At 40.5% G+C, this 19,559-nt stretch overlaps 1 protein-coding gene across 3 annotated transcripts; it reads left to right on the forward strand.

Moving 5' to 3' along the window:
* Positions 1-13,024: 13,024 nt before the first annotated feature.
* Positions 13,025-19,261, forward strand: abhd13 (abhydrolase domain containing 13). 3 transcript variants are annotated; one of them, XM_044216988.1, is made up of 2 exons: positions 13,025-13,285; positions 13,873-19,261. In XM_044216988.1, the coding sequence occupies exon 2, from the start codon at positions 14,956-14,958 to the stop codon at positions 16,009-16,011; it is 1,056 nt and encodes a 351-aa protein (XP_044072923.1). In that variant the 5' UTR covers positions 13,025-13,285; positions 13,873-14,955; the 3' UTR covers positions 16,012-19,261. The 3 variants fall into 3 exon arrangements, with proteins under 3 accessions (XP_044072923.1, XP_044072922.1, XP_044072924.1); XM_044216987.1 differs by having other exon boundaries at positions 13,030-13,285; positions 14,922-19,261; XM_044216989.1 differs by lacking the exon at positions 13,025-13,285 and adding an exon at positions 13,402-13,686 and having other exon boundaries at positions 14,922-19,261.
* The last annotated feature ends 298 nt before the right edge of the window (positions 19,262-19,559 follow it).

The raw sequence follows: 19,559 nt of genomic DNA on the forward strand, positions 1-19,559 counted from the left end.
TCGTCTTCTATATTTACTTTGTTCCACTTTTTCAATAATCTGTCAGCATTATTTCCCTCTTTTCTACTGTTACCAACTCTCTCCATCAGTCCCTCTCTTCTTCTCCCACTCAGCTGACCCTGTACGACTCTTCCTTAAGCTCTCGCTCACCATCACCCTGTCTTCCTCTGTCTCTCAGTCATACTCTCCTTCTGTGCTTTCATCTGCCTGACATCATAGCGGAGAAAGAGACAGGCTCAGCCTCTCTGATTGGTCAGAGAAGACAACACCCTCAGCACTGGCTTACTGTCCTGAGTGGATGTTACAAATTGACAAGAGATGTGTGATTTAAGATTAGTGCATTAACCCCCACACAAGCACAAGTATAGTGTATGCACCTGTAAAGGTACACACACTGCTGTGATGTGTGGTTATTCTGCTGCTCTGAGTGTGTGCCATTGTCTTAATATGATTATCATTTGAACGTGAAAGTTCATTCTTGACATTAGGAGTAGTAGATTGACAAAAACATATTAACTCGGCTAGCTTTCAACCACATCTCACAGTCTCCATCAGCGAATTGTGTTTGCTCAGTTGTTAACATAAGTATGGAACATATTAGTTACTAATTAAAAGACCTGTGTCTTTGGTGACAATTTTCTGAATTATGCTATATAGATTTTTTTATATATTTGTCTTACTTTCTAGGCAGCAATTGATTTCCATCTATCCTTTTATGGTATGAAAATCAATAAAATATTCTTGAAATTTGCTTGTCTTATTCCATTACAGTCATAACATCAAGTCTCTTTTAAATATTTTTGAACATTGTTGCTGATATATTTGAATAGGGCACACTGCACTATCTCACAACTATAATATAACTTTGACAAAAACAAATGCATAGTTGTTGTTCACTGTGATGGATTGCACAACCAAAGAAAGTCCACCAATTGATTTTCAACCATACAAAAAATAATGGAAACCAATGGCTGCCTAGAAGGTGAAAAAAATCAATGTAAAAACTTGAAACATTTCAGCATAGTTTGCCAAATAGTCAGCAGTGATGTAAAGTAGATATGATTTGCCATAAATGATTAAATATGCAGACTCACTGGTATGGTCCTTGCATGTATGTGAAGGGTGAAGAAACAAATGTGCATTGTTCAATTGGTCACTGAACTTGAGGGGGATTAGGCTGATGATGGAGATACCATCATGCAGTTCAACCTCCCACCCCACCCAGCACCACCTCTGCTCCGCCTTAGGGTTTTACTCTCCTGATCGATTGGCTCACCCCATTTCCATTCTAGGAATCCCTCAGCAGCTTATCAACACAGCTCACTTCAACACTTCCCAAGGACACTGCCTATTCCTGTATCCATGATCCTGGATTCCTGGCCTATATTCCCAGCTTGCAATCTGGATCTCTGCGTTCACCCAGCCTCCAGCTTCAAAGGAAATATGCCTGTCAGGGAAGGCAGCTTTTACCATGGCAAGGAAACATACAGAATACAAATGCATAGTATGTTTGACTAGTAACTTAACAGCTTATTTAAACCGCCTTTATGCCCTCCGCAATATTTAAAACATTCTTGTTGAGAATATCACAACGCTTCCAATAGTTATATCAAACACTGTTGAATATGTGAATAACATGATTAAATGTATTTGTGTATGTTAGGGTGTGTTTGTCTTCAACCGCTCTTACCTACATCACTGATGACCTGAGACTGTATCCTGATGCTCTCACAGTCTCTACACAATCTCTTACACAGGGAATGATTGCTCCCTCTAGGAAAGGGCCAGAAGGCTGTAGAAATGATAATCACACAGTGGGTTTTACTCTTCTTACTCTAGTTCAACAATTTAAAAAGACTTGTCTCTTTAAACAGCTAGTAAGATGCTTTTTGCACAAGATTTTTAATTTGAATCAATTTTAAACATTTAACTAAAATGACTTTTTATAATTATGAGATAAATAATTGATGATGAGGAAATGGCATTATTCTGTTGTTTCCTCATAATGTTTGGTGCACAGGTCTTGATTTTGAGGATGGCAATGTCGGTCTGACGGTCGGTCAGGCTACCACTCAGTCCAGACTGAAATGTACTGTATCAACAACTATTGGATGGATTGCCATGACATTTTGTTTCATTCGTGACATTCATAGTTCCAAGTTGATGAATCCTGATGACTTTGGTGATCCTCTGACTTTTCCTGTAGCGCCACCATGAGGTTGACATTTATGGTTTGAGTGAGAGAGAGAGAGAGAAATAGCTTGAAACAACTGTTGGATGGACTGCCAAGCGTATGCAAGTGTGTAGCAAATAAATTGTAATCACTTTGGTGATCCCCTGGCTTTTCATCTATAGCCACCATCAGGTCAAAATACCAACACTATACCAATGTCCAACACTTTGGTTTATGACCAAATACCAGCAAAACTAGTGACATTTCCATCAGCCTCATCTGTACTCTGTTTATTGCTAATTAGCAAATGTTAGCATGCTAACATACTAAACTAAGATGGTGAACGTGGTGTAAACATTATACCTGCTTAACATCAGTATGTTAGCATTGTCATTTTGAGCATGTTAGCATGCTGACGTTAGCTCCAAGAAGAGCCTCACAGTGACACTAACGTGGCTGTAGACTCCTAGTCTAGTCGATTTAACAACATAGTCAGAAATTTTTAATTTCTACACAAAGTGGCATACAAACCAGAGATATGTACACATTTCTGAGGAGATCTTGAATTCGAGGAGTGTCTTGATAAGCACCAAAAACAATGGGCCTGCTTCCTCCAGATGGAAGGAGCAGGCCCCTGTAACATCAGCTTTAGCCCTAGTGTAAACAGCAGAAGGCAGGATTTACAGGAACTCCAGGGATGAGACTGAGGCTCCACACTCCAGCAGAGAGAGCTGAGGCCAAAAGGTTTTTGTCACCAAGCATCCCCGCTGTCAACACCAACCTGAGCTGGACCCACAGTACTTTATTCCTTCCCCGTCTGTCTATTCATCCTCATCTCTTAGTCCTTTATCATTACAATTCTACTGATTTAAAAATAGAGATCAAACCGATTTGAAGTAGCTGTTCTGCACCTGCACAGAGCTGTATCACTTGAATTTAGTATTCCTTGTGTGATGTGAGCTTACATTAAAATTTCATATGCTGAATTCAATGGGACAACAGATAGAAGACCTTGGATGAACCATTTATTAATGCAAAGCATGGTAAAGTGTGTGAGCAAGGAAAATGAGCCTGGCGTTTCTAAATGCATTTGCCTCTCACTAATCTGTGCTGTCAGAGAAAAGCACCTCCTGATGAAAGGGATATGTCTACCACTGGATATGTCTGCCCCTGGATCCAACAGGAAAGTGGGGGGGGATGTGTATTGAAGCCTTTGAAGAACTGGGAGTGAAGTCAAATCCTGGCTAACATGAAACCTGAGCAGCATCCAGTGCCGAGATCCAGTCACCTCTCATCCTGTAGGAGTGGTGTGTTCACAGGAATAAACATACAGCTACTACCCAGATTGTGCCCTGGATGGGGCTGGAGAAAGGCCAGAGTAGCTCTGCTCCAATCCCCCAGCCTCATCTCTCCTTCCCTCTCCTCTCTTCAGCTTGGAGTGTTAGTATGCTGAGGCTTAGAAAATCACCAAGCAGTCCCTGCCACTGTGTGAAAACACAGCTCACAGGGCAAATCGCACTGGTCCATACCAATTTCTTCTCTTCAACGTCTGTCTCGCTCATGTCATCACTGTCTTACTGTGTACTTGCAAAAGTGATCTGCAATGGAAATTGCCTAGATGAGATACAATATATCAGCAAAAATGACTTGTTTGATAATAAATGTGCTATTACTGCTTTTTTGGCAGCCTTCTTGCTTCTCGTTTGGTACTTGACCAGCTTAGCTAGCAACTCTGCATGTTGTCAGTTTGTCAGTAAGTCCACCACTTTGGTCCAGATTATCTCAACAACTATTCAATGGATCAACAGGAAATTTTTTACAGATGCATTCATGTTCCCCAGAGGATGATAATGACTTCGGTGATCCCCTGTAGCGCCACTATGAGGTTCACATTTGTGGTTTTGAGTAAAATGTCTCCACAACTATTGAATGGATTGCCATGAAATTTTGTTCACACATTCGTGTTCCCCACAGGATTAATTGTAACTGACCCCCTGACTTTTCATCTGGCACCATCATCAGACCAAAATGTTTATTTCTACCTGCAAAGTTAATGACATTCCCATCAGCCTCAGCTGTAGGTCTTTACTGCTAATTAGCAAATGTTAGCATGCTAACATGCTAAACTAAGATGGTAAACATGGTAAACACGGTAAACATTATACCTGCTAATGCGACCATTGTCATTATGAGCGTGTTAACATGTTGACATTTGAATTTAGTTTATAGCACCGCTGTGCCCAAGCGCACCCTCACAGAGCTGCTATTGGGCTGCAGACTCTTAGTTTTATGTAGCTTAGTTCCTCACTTAACACTCTCTGTGTGGCTTTCTTGTTTGCAAATAAAGCCAAGGTTCAATCGCTATCTAATCTAATATGCAAGGTGGTGTGTTTTGTGTGTGAGCCTGGCCTGTGTGGCACTGTGCTGTACTCGGCCTAAGCCCTTACTCTGCGTCATCTATCTCATCACACAGACTGGCCGACCTCAGATGACTTTGCAGACACACTCTGCAGTCTACCAGTCACGTGCAAATCTCTCCCTCTCTCCCTGTGGTGGCTTGTTCTACTTCTGATCACAGCACACATCTGTGCTTCTCTTGGCAATCTAAAATCTAAGCCTAAATAAGACAATGAAAGGAGGAGTGTCATCCATTAGCGACTGTGCACAAGTTGCTCTTTAGATGCGCCACTGTAAATTCAGTTAACCTGGGACCATGTTTAATGTAAAGATTGTGTCACTGTTAATTGTGTTATCTGCCTATTTGCAGCTCTGCTAATTGCTCCCTAAAAGCTGCTTTGATGTGAAGGAGGTTTGCCTCCTCTACAGCAGCATGTCACACACACTCATGACCTCCTTCCTTCCTAAACAACCACCCTCTTTTCTCTCTTGGACACTTATCCCTCTCTCTCCATCAGTCATGCTCCTCTCTGTAAGGCTCTGTAAATATCTGCCACAGACAGAGTAAAGTTCAGAAAAAGGTCAAAAGTGATAAATTCTGCACTGGCACTTTCTACTGTATATCAGTGTAAAACCAGAGTTTGAGAAGGTACCTAGTGTTCCACCTCAGTGTATCATGGCTTCATCAGCTGAGATTATAAGACAGCAGCAACGTGATCTGCCTTCATTCTTCTAATACCTTTCTATTAAGTATGTAAACCATTGATGTAACCATTAAACAGACCCTCTCGCCAATGATCCATGGAAAAACATCAGTCCTTCTCACCATGGTCCTCTAGGTTCACTGGAGCTGTGATGCATTGCACCACTGAGACACTCGATTTACAGGAAGGAGACTAGAGGGGAATAAATAAATGCTGAAATTATGGCTATAGTTAAATCAATCAGCTCAAGAAGATCGCCATCATCCGATTTTGCAAGCTCCCCGTCATGCAGTGGGGCTAATTTATGGGGTCACAGTGGGGTCATGGCTGTAGCTGCAGTGATACACTGCAATCAAGCTAGGGTCCAGAGAGCCGAAGCCTGGGGAACATAAATCAACAGCATGAACTGCCACTATATACTGCTGGGTGGTGAACTAACACACATGCACACACTCTCTCTCTCTCACACACACACCCACACACACAGACAAATAAACTATAATTCATTTATCCAGGTATCATACACTTTCATCAGGATGCACACATTCACACACAGATGCAGAACACCCTGCTCTCTGCTAATTCATCCCATTAACAGTGACATTTAAAGATATCTCCCCAGTGCACAGCCGCCAGTGTAAAGTACCTTTTCATTAAGCTCTTATTGTGTGGGCCTCAGGGGTGAAGAGGGGAGGTGCCTGGGAGTGTGTGTCTCCCTGTGTGTGTGTGGGGGGGGGGGAGCAACAGAAAGAGAGAACAGACAAGGGAAAGCGAGAGCAAGAGCAAGAGAGGGAGAGCTTGAAACAGACAATAACTAAGAGCCAAGTGTGGAGATAAAGAAGGGAAGATGAGGAAGGAAGGCGGTGATATATTGTCAATATTCACAGGTTGAAACGCATGTCTTTAAATCACAAGGCTCCCTGAGCAAAGGCTATTACACTGACTTACTACAGGGTCATATGACTGAAAAGGGAGAGATATAGGAAGCTAGATATGTATATCATTACATGGACTTGTATGTTGGCCCTTCCTCTCAATCATTCTTGTTCTGTCTCTCTCTTAATCTCGCACAACCTCCTCTATGCAACCATTTCTGCCTGGAATACTGACTGTGTATGGGTAAATATGTCACATGCTCTGCTATAATTACTCTGATTTTATAGCCGCCACCTTATGTGACTTGCAGTGTACTTGATGGACGTAAGAATGGTAACATCAGTCATTCAGTCCAGTGTGTTTGCAACAAGATTTTAATTGGATGGATAATTGTTAAGCCTTTAGTTCCTACAAAGCAATGTTTTGGTGTTAGTAGACGTATTTGCCACCAACTGAGCTATTAGTCTTTATTTGCAACACACTGCTGCAGGGTCTGTTTAGAGCATAACCCTCTGACACACACTGATGAATAAGTACCTTCCTCTCCCACTTGTATCACATGAAGCATTACTTTCAGGGCAATGATACCGTGCATTAGTAAATGACAGTGTGTGTATCAGCCTGGGTATTTACAAGAACCCCTCATTCTATTGCAGTGCATGTGCAGAAACATTCTTGTAGAGTGTGTAGGTTTTTATTCCAGTGTGAATAAGTTTGAATAAATCAATATCTAATTTAATCTTTATCTTAGAGATTAGGATCCATTTTGTAAGTGCTCTAAATTTGTGAACTTAGCAGTCAACTTCTGTATTATGAAAACACCATTGATTGGCCTTATTTATCCACTTCATATATCAGTTTGTCAAAGGTCAAAAATCTAAATTTGGGAGAAGAAATCTTCACTCTTTCCTTTTAAACCTACCATTTTTGCTCATTCACATACCCATAAAAACCCACACTCATGTGCGCAAACACACACAGACTTATTAAATGAGAAATGAAAGATGGCCTTTCCGTCCCCACAGGATGAAACAGTAACCTTTCATCTGGACCACAACCCTGTCTGTTTCTACTGGCGACCAGAGTCTACATGTCCTCTGGTATCAGTTCAGTCAGGAGTGATCTCCCAAAGCAACTCAAACAATCACTTATTACTGGTCTGACTGACCTTCACAAAGTGACTGAACTTTCTCTAAATTGAGTGAATTTGCTCTTTAAGTGGATGGCGGTTACCAACATGACCCTATATGCACTCAAATTTCTACAGTTTGCCCCACCTTGTGAAACCTCTTGACTTCACTGAGACAATGTGGCTGCATTTTTCAAGGACAGTGGGTTCTACCTCTCTGCAGAGGCTGAACTCTCCACAGGCTAAATTGAACACATTGTAATTACAGCATGCCCTTGATATTGCACTTTTTCAAACAGGGTTTGCTGTTGACACTATTTTCATGGTTGCACCTCCTTCAAAAAGAAAATGTCCTTCACAGAGAGACATGTTTTGGTTTTCCCAGCGTGATGAGCTCTGGGCACAAGGTAGCTGTTAAAATATTATTGTAACAGGGATTAATAATAATGATTAATAGTAGGGATTAATAGTAACGATGATGATAATGATGAGGATGAGGATGATGATTATTGTGGTGGTGGCAGCTGAGGCGGTTATTGCCTCAGAGGAATAGTTTGACATTTCATGAAATGCTTTCTTGTTAAGAGTTTGACGAGAAGATTGATACCGCTCACATGTCTGTAGCTGGAAACATCAGGTGATTAGCTTAGCATAAAGACTGGCAGCAGGGGGAACTATGTTGTATTTTGTTTGGTTGTGGTTTTACTATGTAACTATTTCTTGCCGAATAGAGGCCAGGAGGAGTGACTTGGAGTTTTTTTGTTACCGTAAGGTTACCAGGCAACCAGAAGAAACTCCAGGAAGTCACCACACCCTGCAACTGCTCTCCACCAAGAAATAGTTACAGCGCGAGTCCCCATAAAAACACAACTTGTCATTCCGTTTTTGTATGGATTAAAGAACTGAATACAACATGTTAATTAGTGAGCCCAGATGTGCTGGTAGGAATATTTTTGAACTTTGGAGAGAGCCAAGCTAGTTGTTGCCCCCTGTGTCCAGTCTTTATGCTAAGCTAGGCTAATTGTCTCCTGGCTTTAGCTTCGTACTTAATGCACAGTCATGAGAGTGGTATCGATCTTCTCATTTAACTCTCAGAAAGAAAGAAAATGAGCGAATTTCCCAAAATGTCGAACTATTCCTTTAACTTTAATTACGTGACAGCAAGATCAAAAACAAAGATTATCAAAGACAAAAGCTGGCATTTTTACTTGTCTCAAATAAATGTTGGGGAAAAACACACCTAGATGAATTGCATTAATAAGCAACTTGAAGACTGCTTGATTTAGCAGCTCTGGCAAGTGATGTTTTCCACTGTGGAGGCTGTTCAAGTGTCTGCAGAGCCAAGGAAAGCCTTCTCTGAAAGTCATCTTTTCATCTTTATTTTTGGCACAATGGGCAAATGTGCTAATTATCTATCTCTACCATCAGAGGAGGTTGGGCAAAGACCGGGAGATTAATGATGGCTTAGAGAACATCATTCACACTCTAAAAATGCTGCAGATATGATGGTAGCATTTTAGGGAAGGTGGTGACCACTCTTCCTTAATGTCCTACTTATCATGGGGAGTATACTAAACACAATGAGGAATGTGAATAGAAGGAGCTACAGGTCCTGCAAAGGTACATGTAATTACCCTCTGTATTGCTGTTACTCCTTTATTACCTCACTGAATGGCTTTGGTTTGGGATTGTTCTTTTTTCCAAAATTCACACAGGAGCACACACTCAGAAATGTGTACGCACAAACCTATATCTGCAGGTTAATTAGAGTGATAGATATCATCTTAGGTGTGACAGAAAGTTTATTTGCAAGGGAAATGAGGGAAATGTAGCATTTATTAAATGTCTGTCTCCTCGCCACACGAGCCCTCTTAATTGCTGCATGACACATACAGCAATTTCCACCCAATTTATTCCTGATAGACATAGTATATACAGCAATCTTTGCTGCATGCCCACAATGCCAGGTAGGCCTGCCTACTTTACTTAGCTGATTAGGCTATCACTGTACAATGTACAATCGTCATCAAACCTTGTTGAATGATACTAGAATAGAGCCATAGGAGCTACAGCAGCTCTTACTTTGTTAGTTATGAATTGGCATGAAAGGGGAAAAAGGCAGTTTAATGTTGTACGGCACTGACTTCTGGCTGTATTTGCCCCCTCCTGGGTTTAAAATGAAGCATTGCCATTATGTAGCTGTCCTCTCTGACTCAAAGCAATGCTCTGTCTCCAAAGTGACAACACATTTACATTGTAGCCATGGACACCACATCTATCACCTTGTGCATGTCATTCAGTGACTTGCAAATCAAAGAGGCATCAGTTATGATGACGAGCTCAACTATCTCTTTCACAAAACCAGCAAAAATGCAATGATAGCAACTCTCAAAATGAAGACATAAAGTCACAGTACCAGTGACAAAAGATGCTGACTGACAGAAAAATCAATATGTACCAATAGCTCGCCATTGGGTGCATGGCGTGAGGTGAATGATAAGCATGTCCCTTGGCCTGATGATATGATATTCCCTGCCAGGTCATCACAGTCACTCCTCGTCCTGTTGCAGTTCTGACTTTGTTTTATTGAGCTCAGGCCCTCCAGCTGTTTAGAGTGCTATATTTCAAGTAATTGAGTCGTGGAAATACGAGAGTGGAACCACAGAGTGTGCGTGTATAAGTGTGTATGAGAGTTTGAGTGTGTGTGTGTAATAGATGTTTTGACTGACATGTCAAAGGTAATTGAGTGGTAGGTAAGAGAGAGTGAACTTGCCAGCTGTCAGTCTCTTATAAGAGGAATCCATCAGAATGCAGCACTCCCTATAACCTAAAGAGACAAGAGTGTGTGTGTGTGTGTGTGCATGCATGCGAGTGCATGCATGTGTGTGCATGCCTGCTATGCATTCCATAGACACTGCAACTCCTACCAGACAGGGCTGCAGCCATTGAAAAGGCCACTGCACTGTGATTCTGTGTTATTAGCTTTTCTCTTTTTTAAAACAGTCTGAATAATGAATGGAGTTTGAACATGGACACAATCTTAAAGTCAATCTGTTCATGTTGAAAAAATACAGTCCCTCATCCTCATTCCTCAGTCTGGATGAAGAAACAATTTTCACTTTAAAGGCAGCTTTCTAAGTGAATTCTTACCTAAAATGGAGTTCTGTGAGGGCTTTACCAGCAAAAAATGAAAAAGACTGAACATCTGCACATATGCCAAAACCTTTTTGTGTTGCTCCTTGTTGTGATACAAGCAACAGTGCAGGTTATAAGCTGTAATTCTAAAAAGGCAAGGGCTCTGGAGGTTTTCACTAGTGTCAGAATACACACAAAGAATATGCCTGAATATCAAATCCTGCAGTTTGCCTGGTAGATTGTCTGCAGGCCAACCACGATCAAAAGATTTCCTACATCTTTCTGTTGAGAAAACAAGTTGTCCACCTACCTACAGTATGTGGGCAGGTATATAATGATCACGTCATCTTATACATGTGGTCACATCATAACCACCTCCTCCAAAGCAGTGCATAGCAAACCTCCCCTCAACTGCATCTGTGCAGCAGCCAATGTCAGCATTTCTGCCTCAACAATAATCAAAACACATTAACCATATGCTGTTCTACGCCGACTATATTTCAGGAGTATGCTGACTTAGTTTTGGTAGCCTATGAAGTTTTTTATCTAACAGAATAGAAGCATACTCCATCTACGGTTTTGATGCTGACTTTGACACCACAGAATCAAATCAGCGAACCTCAAGGACAGAGCTGAACGGCCAACAGCTGTGCTAGTCTGCACATAATCTGTCTGTCTCCTCCAAGGTCACACCGAGTGTGAGCAAGATGTTAAAAACAGCAATACCAATAGGTAACCTATAAAGAGGGAAAAACATCAACATGTAATATTCAAATGTGTATTTAACAAGCCATTTGCTTCATATTCCCCATGTCATGTTTTTATTTTCTGATTAGTTTAATAGAACAACATAATTGTATGTAAAATCATTGCATCACAACCAGTCAGCTCAAACCCTTAGTTGTATTGCCTTTGTTCGTTTTGTTGACCTCACCTTATGCAAGCAATGGTCAGAGCCTATGTTAAGTCATTCTCCCAGGTAAGCAGGAACTGAGATGAACGTTCTGTGCAGGTTGACATGCTCTCTACCCTTGCTGTTCTTTCATCGAGGGACATTTCATTCAAGGACATTTCTCTCGGCACCCTACATGTCAGAGTGTAATGGCTGTCACATCTACAGTTTGACCCACTTTTGTAGGCTGTGAAATGTGTCAATTCTGACTCCACCAACACATAAAAAAACATGTTTTTATAGTCTGCTGTTGTGATCACAGCAGCAGGCTAACATAATGTAAAGCTGTCAATTTATACTTTGTTTTTGGATCATGATTTAGGAAACGAAAGGATTACAACAGTCTTTACCTTTGAGACCCTCTTTTTTACTTCCTGTCTTGGCTTTATGTCATGAATGAATAATAGCCAAAGTCCCCTGTCCCCAAAGTGTATTTGTGCACTATAACACAGCATTGTTGATTATTCATGAAGCATCCCATTGACTTTAAATTGGGGATTTTACTTTTAAACTGTAAGATTAACCTTCACTTTGTGAATTTTCTGGAATATTTTCTTTCTAAGAGCAGCACCTTGTGGGCAAAAATCAAATAGCACATGCAATGGTGATTGCTCAACTTCAGATCAGACGACTGCATCTTGCATCCTTTAAATATATATATGTAGCTCTAGAACAAGGTTAGATTATGGGAGTGTACTTGATACTTGAAGGATTAGATGTGACCCAGGCCTGGGCTCATAGTGTCTATGTCTAGGAGCAGTAAGAACTTGACCTGTGTGTGCCCTACAAATTAAGACAGAAGAAATGTCACTGTGTTTTTACAGAAAACTGCTCCTAGTCAACTATTGGGATGAATTTAAGAAGTCATGGAAATAGTCACCCAACCAAAAAAGTGCTGCAGGCCTGCTGGGAAAGGAAGCAACCACCAAAATCAAGTTTTGGCAGGACAGGAGCTGCAGCAGCACTGAGATTTGGAGTATATGAAAAGGAGTTTTGTCCAGCTGTGATATGGTCTATAATCCTGGTGTGGTCACTAGAAACTCTGTATATTTGGAATTACTTCAAATTAAGGCAAGAAATAAAAGTGCAGATTTAGTAAGTTTTATAGTTACAAGGAATGTAAATATACAGACTTTGTGCTGGTTTTTACCGATGGGTCGAAGGATCCAATAACAGATAATACAGGTTCTGCAGTTGCAGTTCCTAGCCACAGAGTTGAAATGTGCAAACAAACTCAAATTTCTCCAACTCAAATACTGCTGAGTTGTACGCCATTTTGATAGCTTTAGAATGGGTTGAACAAATCAAACCAACCACCATATTAACCATAGAAAGGGCATTATATGGAAGAAAATCAATAAAGAGTGGCAACAGCACTGGGATCAGGAGATAAGCAGAATACATTCAGTTCAAAATAGAGTGGGTATTGTGAGAAATAGGGGAGGAAATAGAAACAGGAGGTAATAATGACTAGATTAAGAATAGGACACAGGGCTAACAGGAGCAGGATTAAAGAGCATACTGGAGTGTGGTGGAAGTGAACAAGGCAGAAGATGTTTGATCAGCTTCCCAAGGAGAACAGCACTGATGGATAAAATCTGACAAACCAGACATTGTAGGAGCTAACTAACTCCAGAAGAGGGCAGTAATGCAACACTAACTATGCCAGCTGTCGTTAAACCTCAAAGAAGAAGAAGAACCTGTGCTGAGCCCAACACGGAACTCATGAAAGCTACACTACTAATGCTAACCAGCTGTGCAGCCGGTTCTTGCTGACAGTTACTCACCTTGCGTTCTCACTTTTACTGTAATTTACTTAACGTTAACTGTTACAGAGCTGAATGACAGAGGCTGTGCTGTCTATGCGTTACTGTTTTGTAAAAAACCCATGCAGCTGAGGCGCTAAAAATGAGAGAAGGGTGAGTATGTGGCTGCCTTGCTAACCATTGAAGAGATAGGTGGCTAATTTAAAACGCTATAACAGTGCTGATAGCACTAGCAGCTATGGGAGCAAAGATAGCTTGACAGTTAGCATGCTTGTTACGAAGCTAACCCGCAGCTAGCTAACTATAACGTTAATTTTAATAGGATTTAGTTCGGTTTTATGGTCAGTAACTTTAAAACTTGAAGTCTCTGGTTTGACAGCTTGTGTTGACAGTTCAGAATTAACGTTAGATAGCTTAGTGATAGCTGCCGGTAACGTTAAACGTTAACCTAGTTAACGTTAGCTGGCTAACGCTAACTGTCAAAGCACTTCTAACATTAATCGTATGTGCTTTTCACCGGGCTGGCGGCAGCTGTCACCATCTCTTCCTTGTGGGTGGGTCAAGACATTTTTCAGTCTTGTAGTACTTGTAAATGTATCCTCAGTTTGTTCCCAGCAACATTAACGTTAATTTAACGTAACGTTATTACTCTCAGTGGTGCTCATTCCTGGTCCTGGAGAGCCCCACCGCTGTATATACTTGCTACTGTTTCTGTTTCTACTCTGCCCACACCTGAATAGGTGAAGACGGGGTTTTCAGTCCATCTAGAGCTGGCTGAAAACAACGGATCCGCCTAATCAGGTGCAGGTGCAGGTACAGCAGGGAAAGATGGAAAATATGCTGTGATTGGGCTCTCCAGGACCAGGCGTGACCACCACTCCCATCTGTTTGTAACAGACTGACAGATAAGTGTTGGTTGCGATTGATTCAATTATATTTGTGCCAGGCAAGTAGTCAGGTGGTATTTTGTGGCGTTTTGCCCCAAACACAGGATGGAGATAGACAGTACTGTTACCAGTAGCTGAATGGTTTGAGTGATAATCAGCAGCACACATGGCTTTTTGGTTATGAGGGTGTTAATCAATTTGTGTCTGTTAGGGGTCAAGCCTTCAAAGTATTTTAATGGCCATTGTGTAAGGCCTTCTGCTTTGAAGGGATGATGTTTTACCACAGTATAAAATGCACTGAGTACTGCTTCATTTAATGCTTTTGTTGTCTTTATTTTCAAAACAAGTCCCTCTTATGAGACAGTAACCACAAACTTTGCATCCGATCAGATATGTGTAACATTTTCAGAATAGAGGTGATTCAATAAAGTACATTTACATTAATTTCATCGGTGATACCAAAGATGAGGTTACACACAGAATAATTAAAAAAGCTTTAAGTAATTCAACTTAAAATAAAAGCAAGTAGGCTACTTTTTAGCATTTACCTTTCCATATACACCTGTTACTATTTGTAATTTTATTCAATTGGTCTAATGCTAGAGGCTCTTTAAAAAGGGTTTATATAACCTACAGAAATAACAGACTGTTACTGAGCTAACCCGTAGCTAGCTAGCCGGACAGTGTAGAATATACTTTCGATTAAACAGGACTGCATTCCAAAAACCTTACTGAGTGCATCCACTGATTGGATGAAGGTTAACAGGTGGTGATTTCTTGCTAAAAATTAAAATATTTAATGTTTTTTTCTAAATACTTTCCTTAATCATGTACATTTATATTCAACCACTTTCCCTAATCTCTCTCCCCTGTACTTTCTTTGGTTGTCTCTGTATTTGCAGAGTGTGTGTCGTGTGACTCAGCTCTTGTGAAGCCATGGAGAAGCCCTGGAGGCTGTGGGGGGCAATGGAGCGTTGTACCCTGACTCTGGCCTCTTGGTCCTGGGGTGCTTGTCGAGTCTCCCTTTTGGCCCTCATCCTCACCTTCCACCTGTATGGAGGATTCTTTCTCCTAGCTCTTATCCTAGCCTCTGTGGCAGGCATCCTGTACAAATTTCAGGATGTGCTCCTCTACTTCCCTGACCAGCCCTCCTCCTCTCGCCTTTATGTTCCCATGCCAACAGGAATCCCACATGAGAATGTGTACATTCGCACCAAGGACGGTGTGAAGCTTAACCTCATCCTGCTTCGATACACAGGAGGGGACACGCCTCCTGGAGTCACCCCTGGCAATCAAAGCAGCCCCACTTCCTCTGCTCCACCTACCATCCTTTATTTCCATGGTAATGCAGGTAATATTGGTCATAGGGTGCCAAACGCCCTGTTGATGCTAGTCAATCTGAAAGCCAATGTGGTGCTGTTGGACTACCGTGGCTATGGAAAAAGTGAGGGTGAGCCCAGTGAGGATGGACTGTACCTGGATGCCGAGGCCACACTGGACTATGTCATGACCCGTCCTGATCTGGACAAGACTAAGGTGGTACTATTTGGCCGCTCACTGGGGGGTGCTGTGGCTGTGCGCTTGGCGTCAGTCAACCCTCACCGTGTAGCAGCCATTATTGTTGAAAACACCTTCCTCAGCATCCCCCACATGGCAGCGACACTCTTCTCCTTCTTGCCCATGCGCCTGCTGCCTTTGTGGTGCTATAGGAATCAGTTCCTCTCCTATCGGCAGGTGGCACTGTGCCGCATGCCCTCGCTGTTTGTGTCTGGTCTGTCAGACCAGCTCATCCCACCAGTCATGATGAAACAACTGTATGAGCTGTCTCCTGCGCGGACTAAACGCCTGGCTATCTTTCCAGAGGGCACACACAACGACACGTGGCAATGTCAGGGCTACTTCGCTGCTTTGGAGCAGTTCATGAAAGACCTGCTGAAGAGCCACGCCCATGAGGAGAGTGCTCAGCCCTCAGCTAGTGTCACCATTATCTGAAAAAAAAGAAGAAAAATAACAGTCAGGGACTGACTGTTGACTACAGGTTAAGAGCTGGAGGAAGTGAAGGCTGTCACGGAAATTGATTGGATGGACTTAATTGATTTTTGGAAAGAATGTACATTTTTTTTATGCTTTGTCTGGGTTTTTATTTTATTTCACTCTTTTTACCTTTCTGTAAATGTAACATATTTGTTAAAATGATTGAACTATTTCAAAGTTTAAAGAGAGGGTAACAATGCCCTCAACAATGTTTTTTGTGTTGCAGCTATGAATGCATGTATTTATGACCTTAAATGAATGAAGCCAGAGCATACATGCCCACACTGCAAGACATGTCATTACCACAAAAAATTGCTGTAATGGCTCTACTGAAATGAATTAAAATCACTGAAACAATTGTTCATAGTTTAATTACCATATGAGGACCTACAATATTTCAGTGAAAACTGATAATTTCTGGAATTAAAATTACATTTCTTCTGATATACAAAATGGGACACTGATAATCTGTAGGCCTATACTGTGTATATATATCTTTGTTAATACATAGCACTTTTTTGTTCAGATTTAAATGTTGAGTTATGTAGGCTAACATCTGAGCAATACTTTGAGGAGCATAAGGATGTTTTTTTCTGTCCCCTGTTGGTGAGGAACATAAATATTGTGTGAGTACTTGCAGCAGCTTGGCATGACATGACATTGTAGTGATCAATATTTATATATACCTTTTGAAAGTTTTGTCTGGCACAATAGCATAAATAAATATGTGCTGTTGAAACAATTGTATTCAGACACAAAAGTGTTGGCTTAGATGAAATGGTCAGTAAGATAATGTTGACATGGTTGTTATTTCTGCCTATCAGAAATAAGTCCGTGAAATATTATTTCCTGTCAAACTACTTCTGTTTCAGTGCGATTGGGATAAGCTAAGAGATATTGTTACTATGTCCTGTTAAAACACAACTAGCACACAGGATAGTCTCCTCTCTTGGCTCCTGTAGTTTGGTAAGGAGCGTTTGCTCTGTGTGTGGTTTGTTATTAAAGGATGGGTTCAGATTTCTTCAAGTCTATCTTAGTACATCACTATAATACATATGCCCATATGTACACTGAAAGAGTTTTTGGTCGCTGTAATCTTCTTGTCCATACTGACCGTGAAGAGATATGTTTCTAACATAAATCCATTGGGAAAGATGGGGGACAAAATACACAGTTCTCGTTTTATGCAAAGAAGTATTCTGAGGTTGAGCAGAGGCTAGTATGAGCAGTGAGCAGTCTGAGTAAGACAAATCAAGTGGGTATATTCCAAGGTAAAGTCTATTGAGTAGAAGATTTCCTCTTTGTGTTACTTTTCCTCCACTCAGATCAACAAGGAAACAGTGTGGCAAATTCTAAACTAGGCATTTTGTGTTTAAAAAAAAAAAGACTTTTAATCTTTTAAAGTTATTTACGTTATTTGTTTAACTCAAACTGCTGAAGCCTCTTATTAACTTCGGCTGAACTTTAGAATGAAAGAGGACTAGAGGACACTAATCGCACTAGGAAGGGATTTCTTAATGGCTAGTACAGACCGGAGGAATGGTTACATCTACCAATTACTCTTTCAACATACATACATATGGGCATGTGAGTATTGTATTAAAAGGTAATTTGGTTATTTTTAAACTAGGGCCCTATTTTTTTTCATATTTTGGGGTCTAAATGACTAATAGGTACAAAAAGTTTTGGAACTGGTCCAGAAGATCGCCTCAGCCGGCAGCCGCGAAATGGGTTGCGACGTAATCCTTGGGGGCAATTGCGCCTGTCAAAAGTATGTCCACTAAAAGTGCTTGTTTTTGCCAAAATGTTTTGTACCTATTAGTCATTTAGATCCCAAAATATGCATAAAAAAAATAGGGCCCAGGTTTAAAAATACTGGAATTACCCTTTAAGATAGTCTTGAAAAAAGTGTGAGTGTTTTTAATCAAAAGTTGTGATTATTTGTTAGCTATTATCATCAGCATCACAATTATTAATTGGAGGATTCTAGGTTCTCATCTCACCCCATGCTTATGTGGCAAAATGGCTTTACTCACTTGGAGGGCTTTTAATGAGCTAATTAACCTTTCCTGCATGTCTTCCAGGGGGTGGAGCAGAGCCTGGCGATTAAAACACTGTTATCTGCTCTTGCTTTCCAAATGCAGCATGCTGCACTGCAGTGGTATCAAAGCCATTTCAATACAGATCTCCTTAGCCATATATGATACTGTTTGTAAACAGTATACTAAACAAAATTGAACAAACATCAGAAGACCACATTTGTTTGTGTCAATGAGATAACAACTTGAAAAATGGTCTAAAAGCTACTCTGAATGTAAATTGTGGTCTTAAATTAATAAGTGTGCTTTATAAGAAAGTCTTTTCTCCCGTTTTGTGTGATGTTTTGCCACCATTGGCACGGAACAGTTTCAGGCATTTTTGTATTATATCAAATCCATGAGCTGAGTTAGATGCATTCAATTTAATGATCATATGTTGGCAGAACACATTGCGCACTCTGAAGTTAACAATGTGACAATACATTAATTTAGTTCCGCGCACTTTATTTTACACACTTGTGCTGTTAGTTTGCATTTCACCATGTCTTCATTCAAGAAAAAACGTAGGAACTTGTCATAATTCTCTTGATTTATTGTTTTGGTTGCTGGCCTAAAGCAAAATTAATAATAACTAGAAGATTGGGTTTTTATCCAAGCCAAATGTATTGTTGTCCAACACCCTGTTGATGAAAAGAAATGGAATCTAACTGAATGTCTGTCCTTTTTTAAATAAAGAAAATAATTGTGGTATTGTGCAAAAGCACTATGGAACATATTTTTATATGTTCATATGATTGTGAATAGAGTGGAATGAATGCCATTGAAAGTGTTGGCATACTTTGGAATTTGCATTTGCAAGCTGGCATGTAATTATGTTGAGTCTTAGCAAATTTCTGTAATGAACTTGCATAGTGTTGACATTGTGTACATCTACCGTGACTTACAGTGACTCCACATTGACGAAGCAGTGATGGGATATCTGAACAGTCAGACATCTGAAAGATTCATCTTTATCTTTAGTATGAAGCAGTCAGTTTGAGGGATTTTCCATTTTAGAGTAACATTTCTTTTCTATTTTGAAACAATGTTGACAACTTCTTTTGTAAGCACACATTTTCACTTTCTATTTTCTGTACTGTTACATGCAATAAATTGATACATTAAAATTGCTTGTCTTGTTTGATTTTTTTGTTGTTGTAAACAAGCTTTTTTAATGTAACAGTGCCAAATAAATTTTCATGTAACTTAGCATCACTTCACTTTTTATATTCTGGGAATCGCCATTTGTTTTGCTGTTATGTTGCCGTTCAAAGTAATTTTTGCACTTCCTTCTTTCAGTACATGTTGGCTCCTCTAGCTGTCAAATTCAAATGTAATGGTGTCATTAATACTGTCTATTTCTCCTTCTTGGTCCGCAATCTTGCCCCCTATTTCCCTACCAGACTATCACTCAAATAACTGCCATGA

This window comes from Siniperca chuatsi, linkage group LG12, assembly GCF_020085105.1.
Source record: "Siniperca chuatsi isolate FFG_IHB_CAS linkage group LG12, ASM2008510v1, whole genome shotgun sequence".
NCBI lineage: Eukaryota > Metazoa > Chordata > Actinopteri > Centrarchiformes > Sinipercidae > Siniperca > Siniperca chuatsi.

Bases quoted from the DNA above. Each gene is read 5' to 3' on its own strand.
- abhd13 (XM_044216988.1), top strand. From the start codon at position 14,956: ATGGAGAAGCCCTGGAGGCTGTGGGGGGCAATGGAGCGTTGTACCCTG.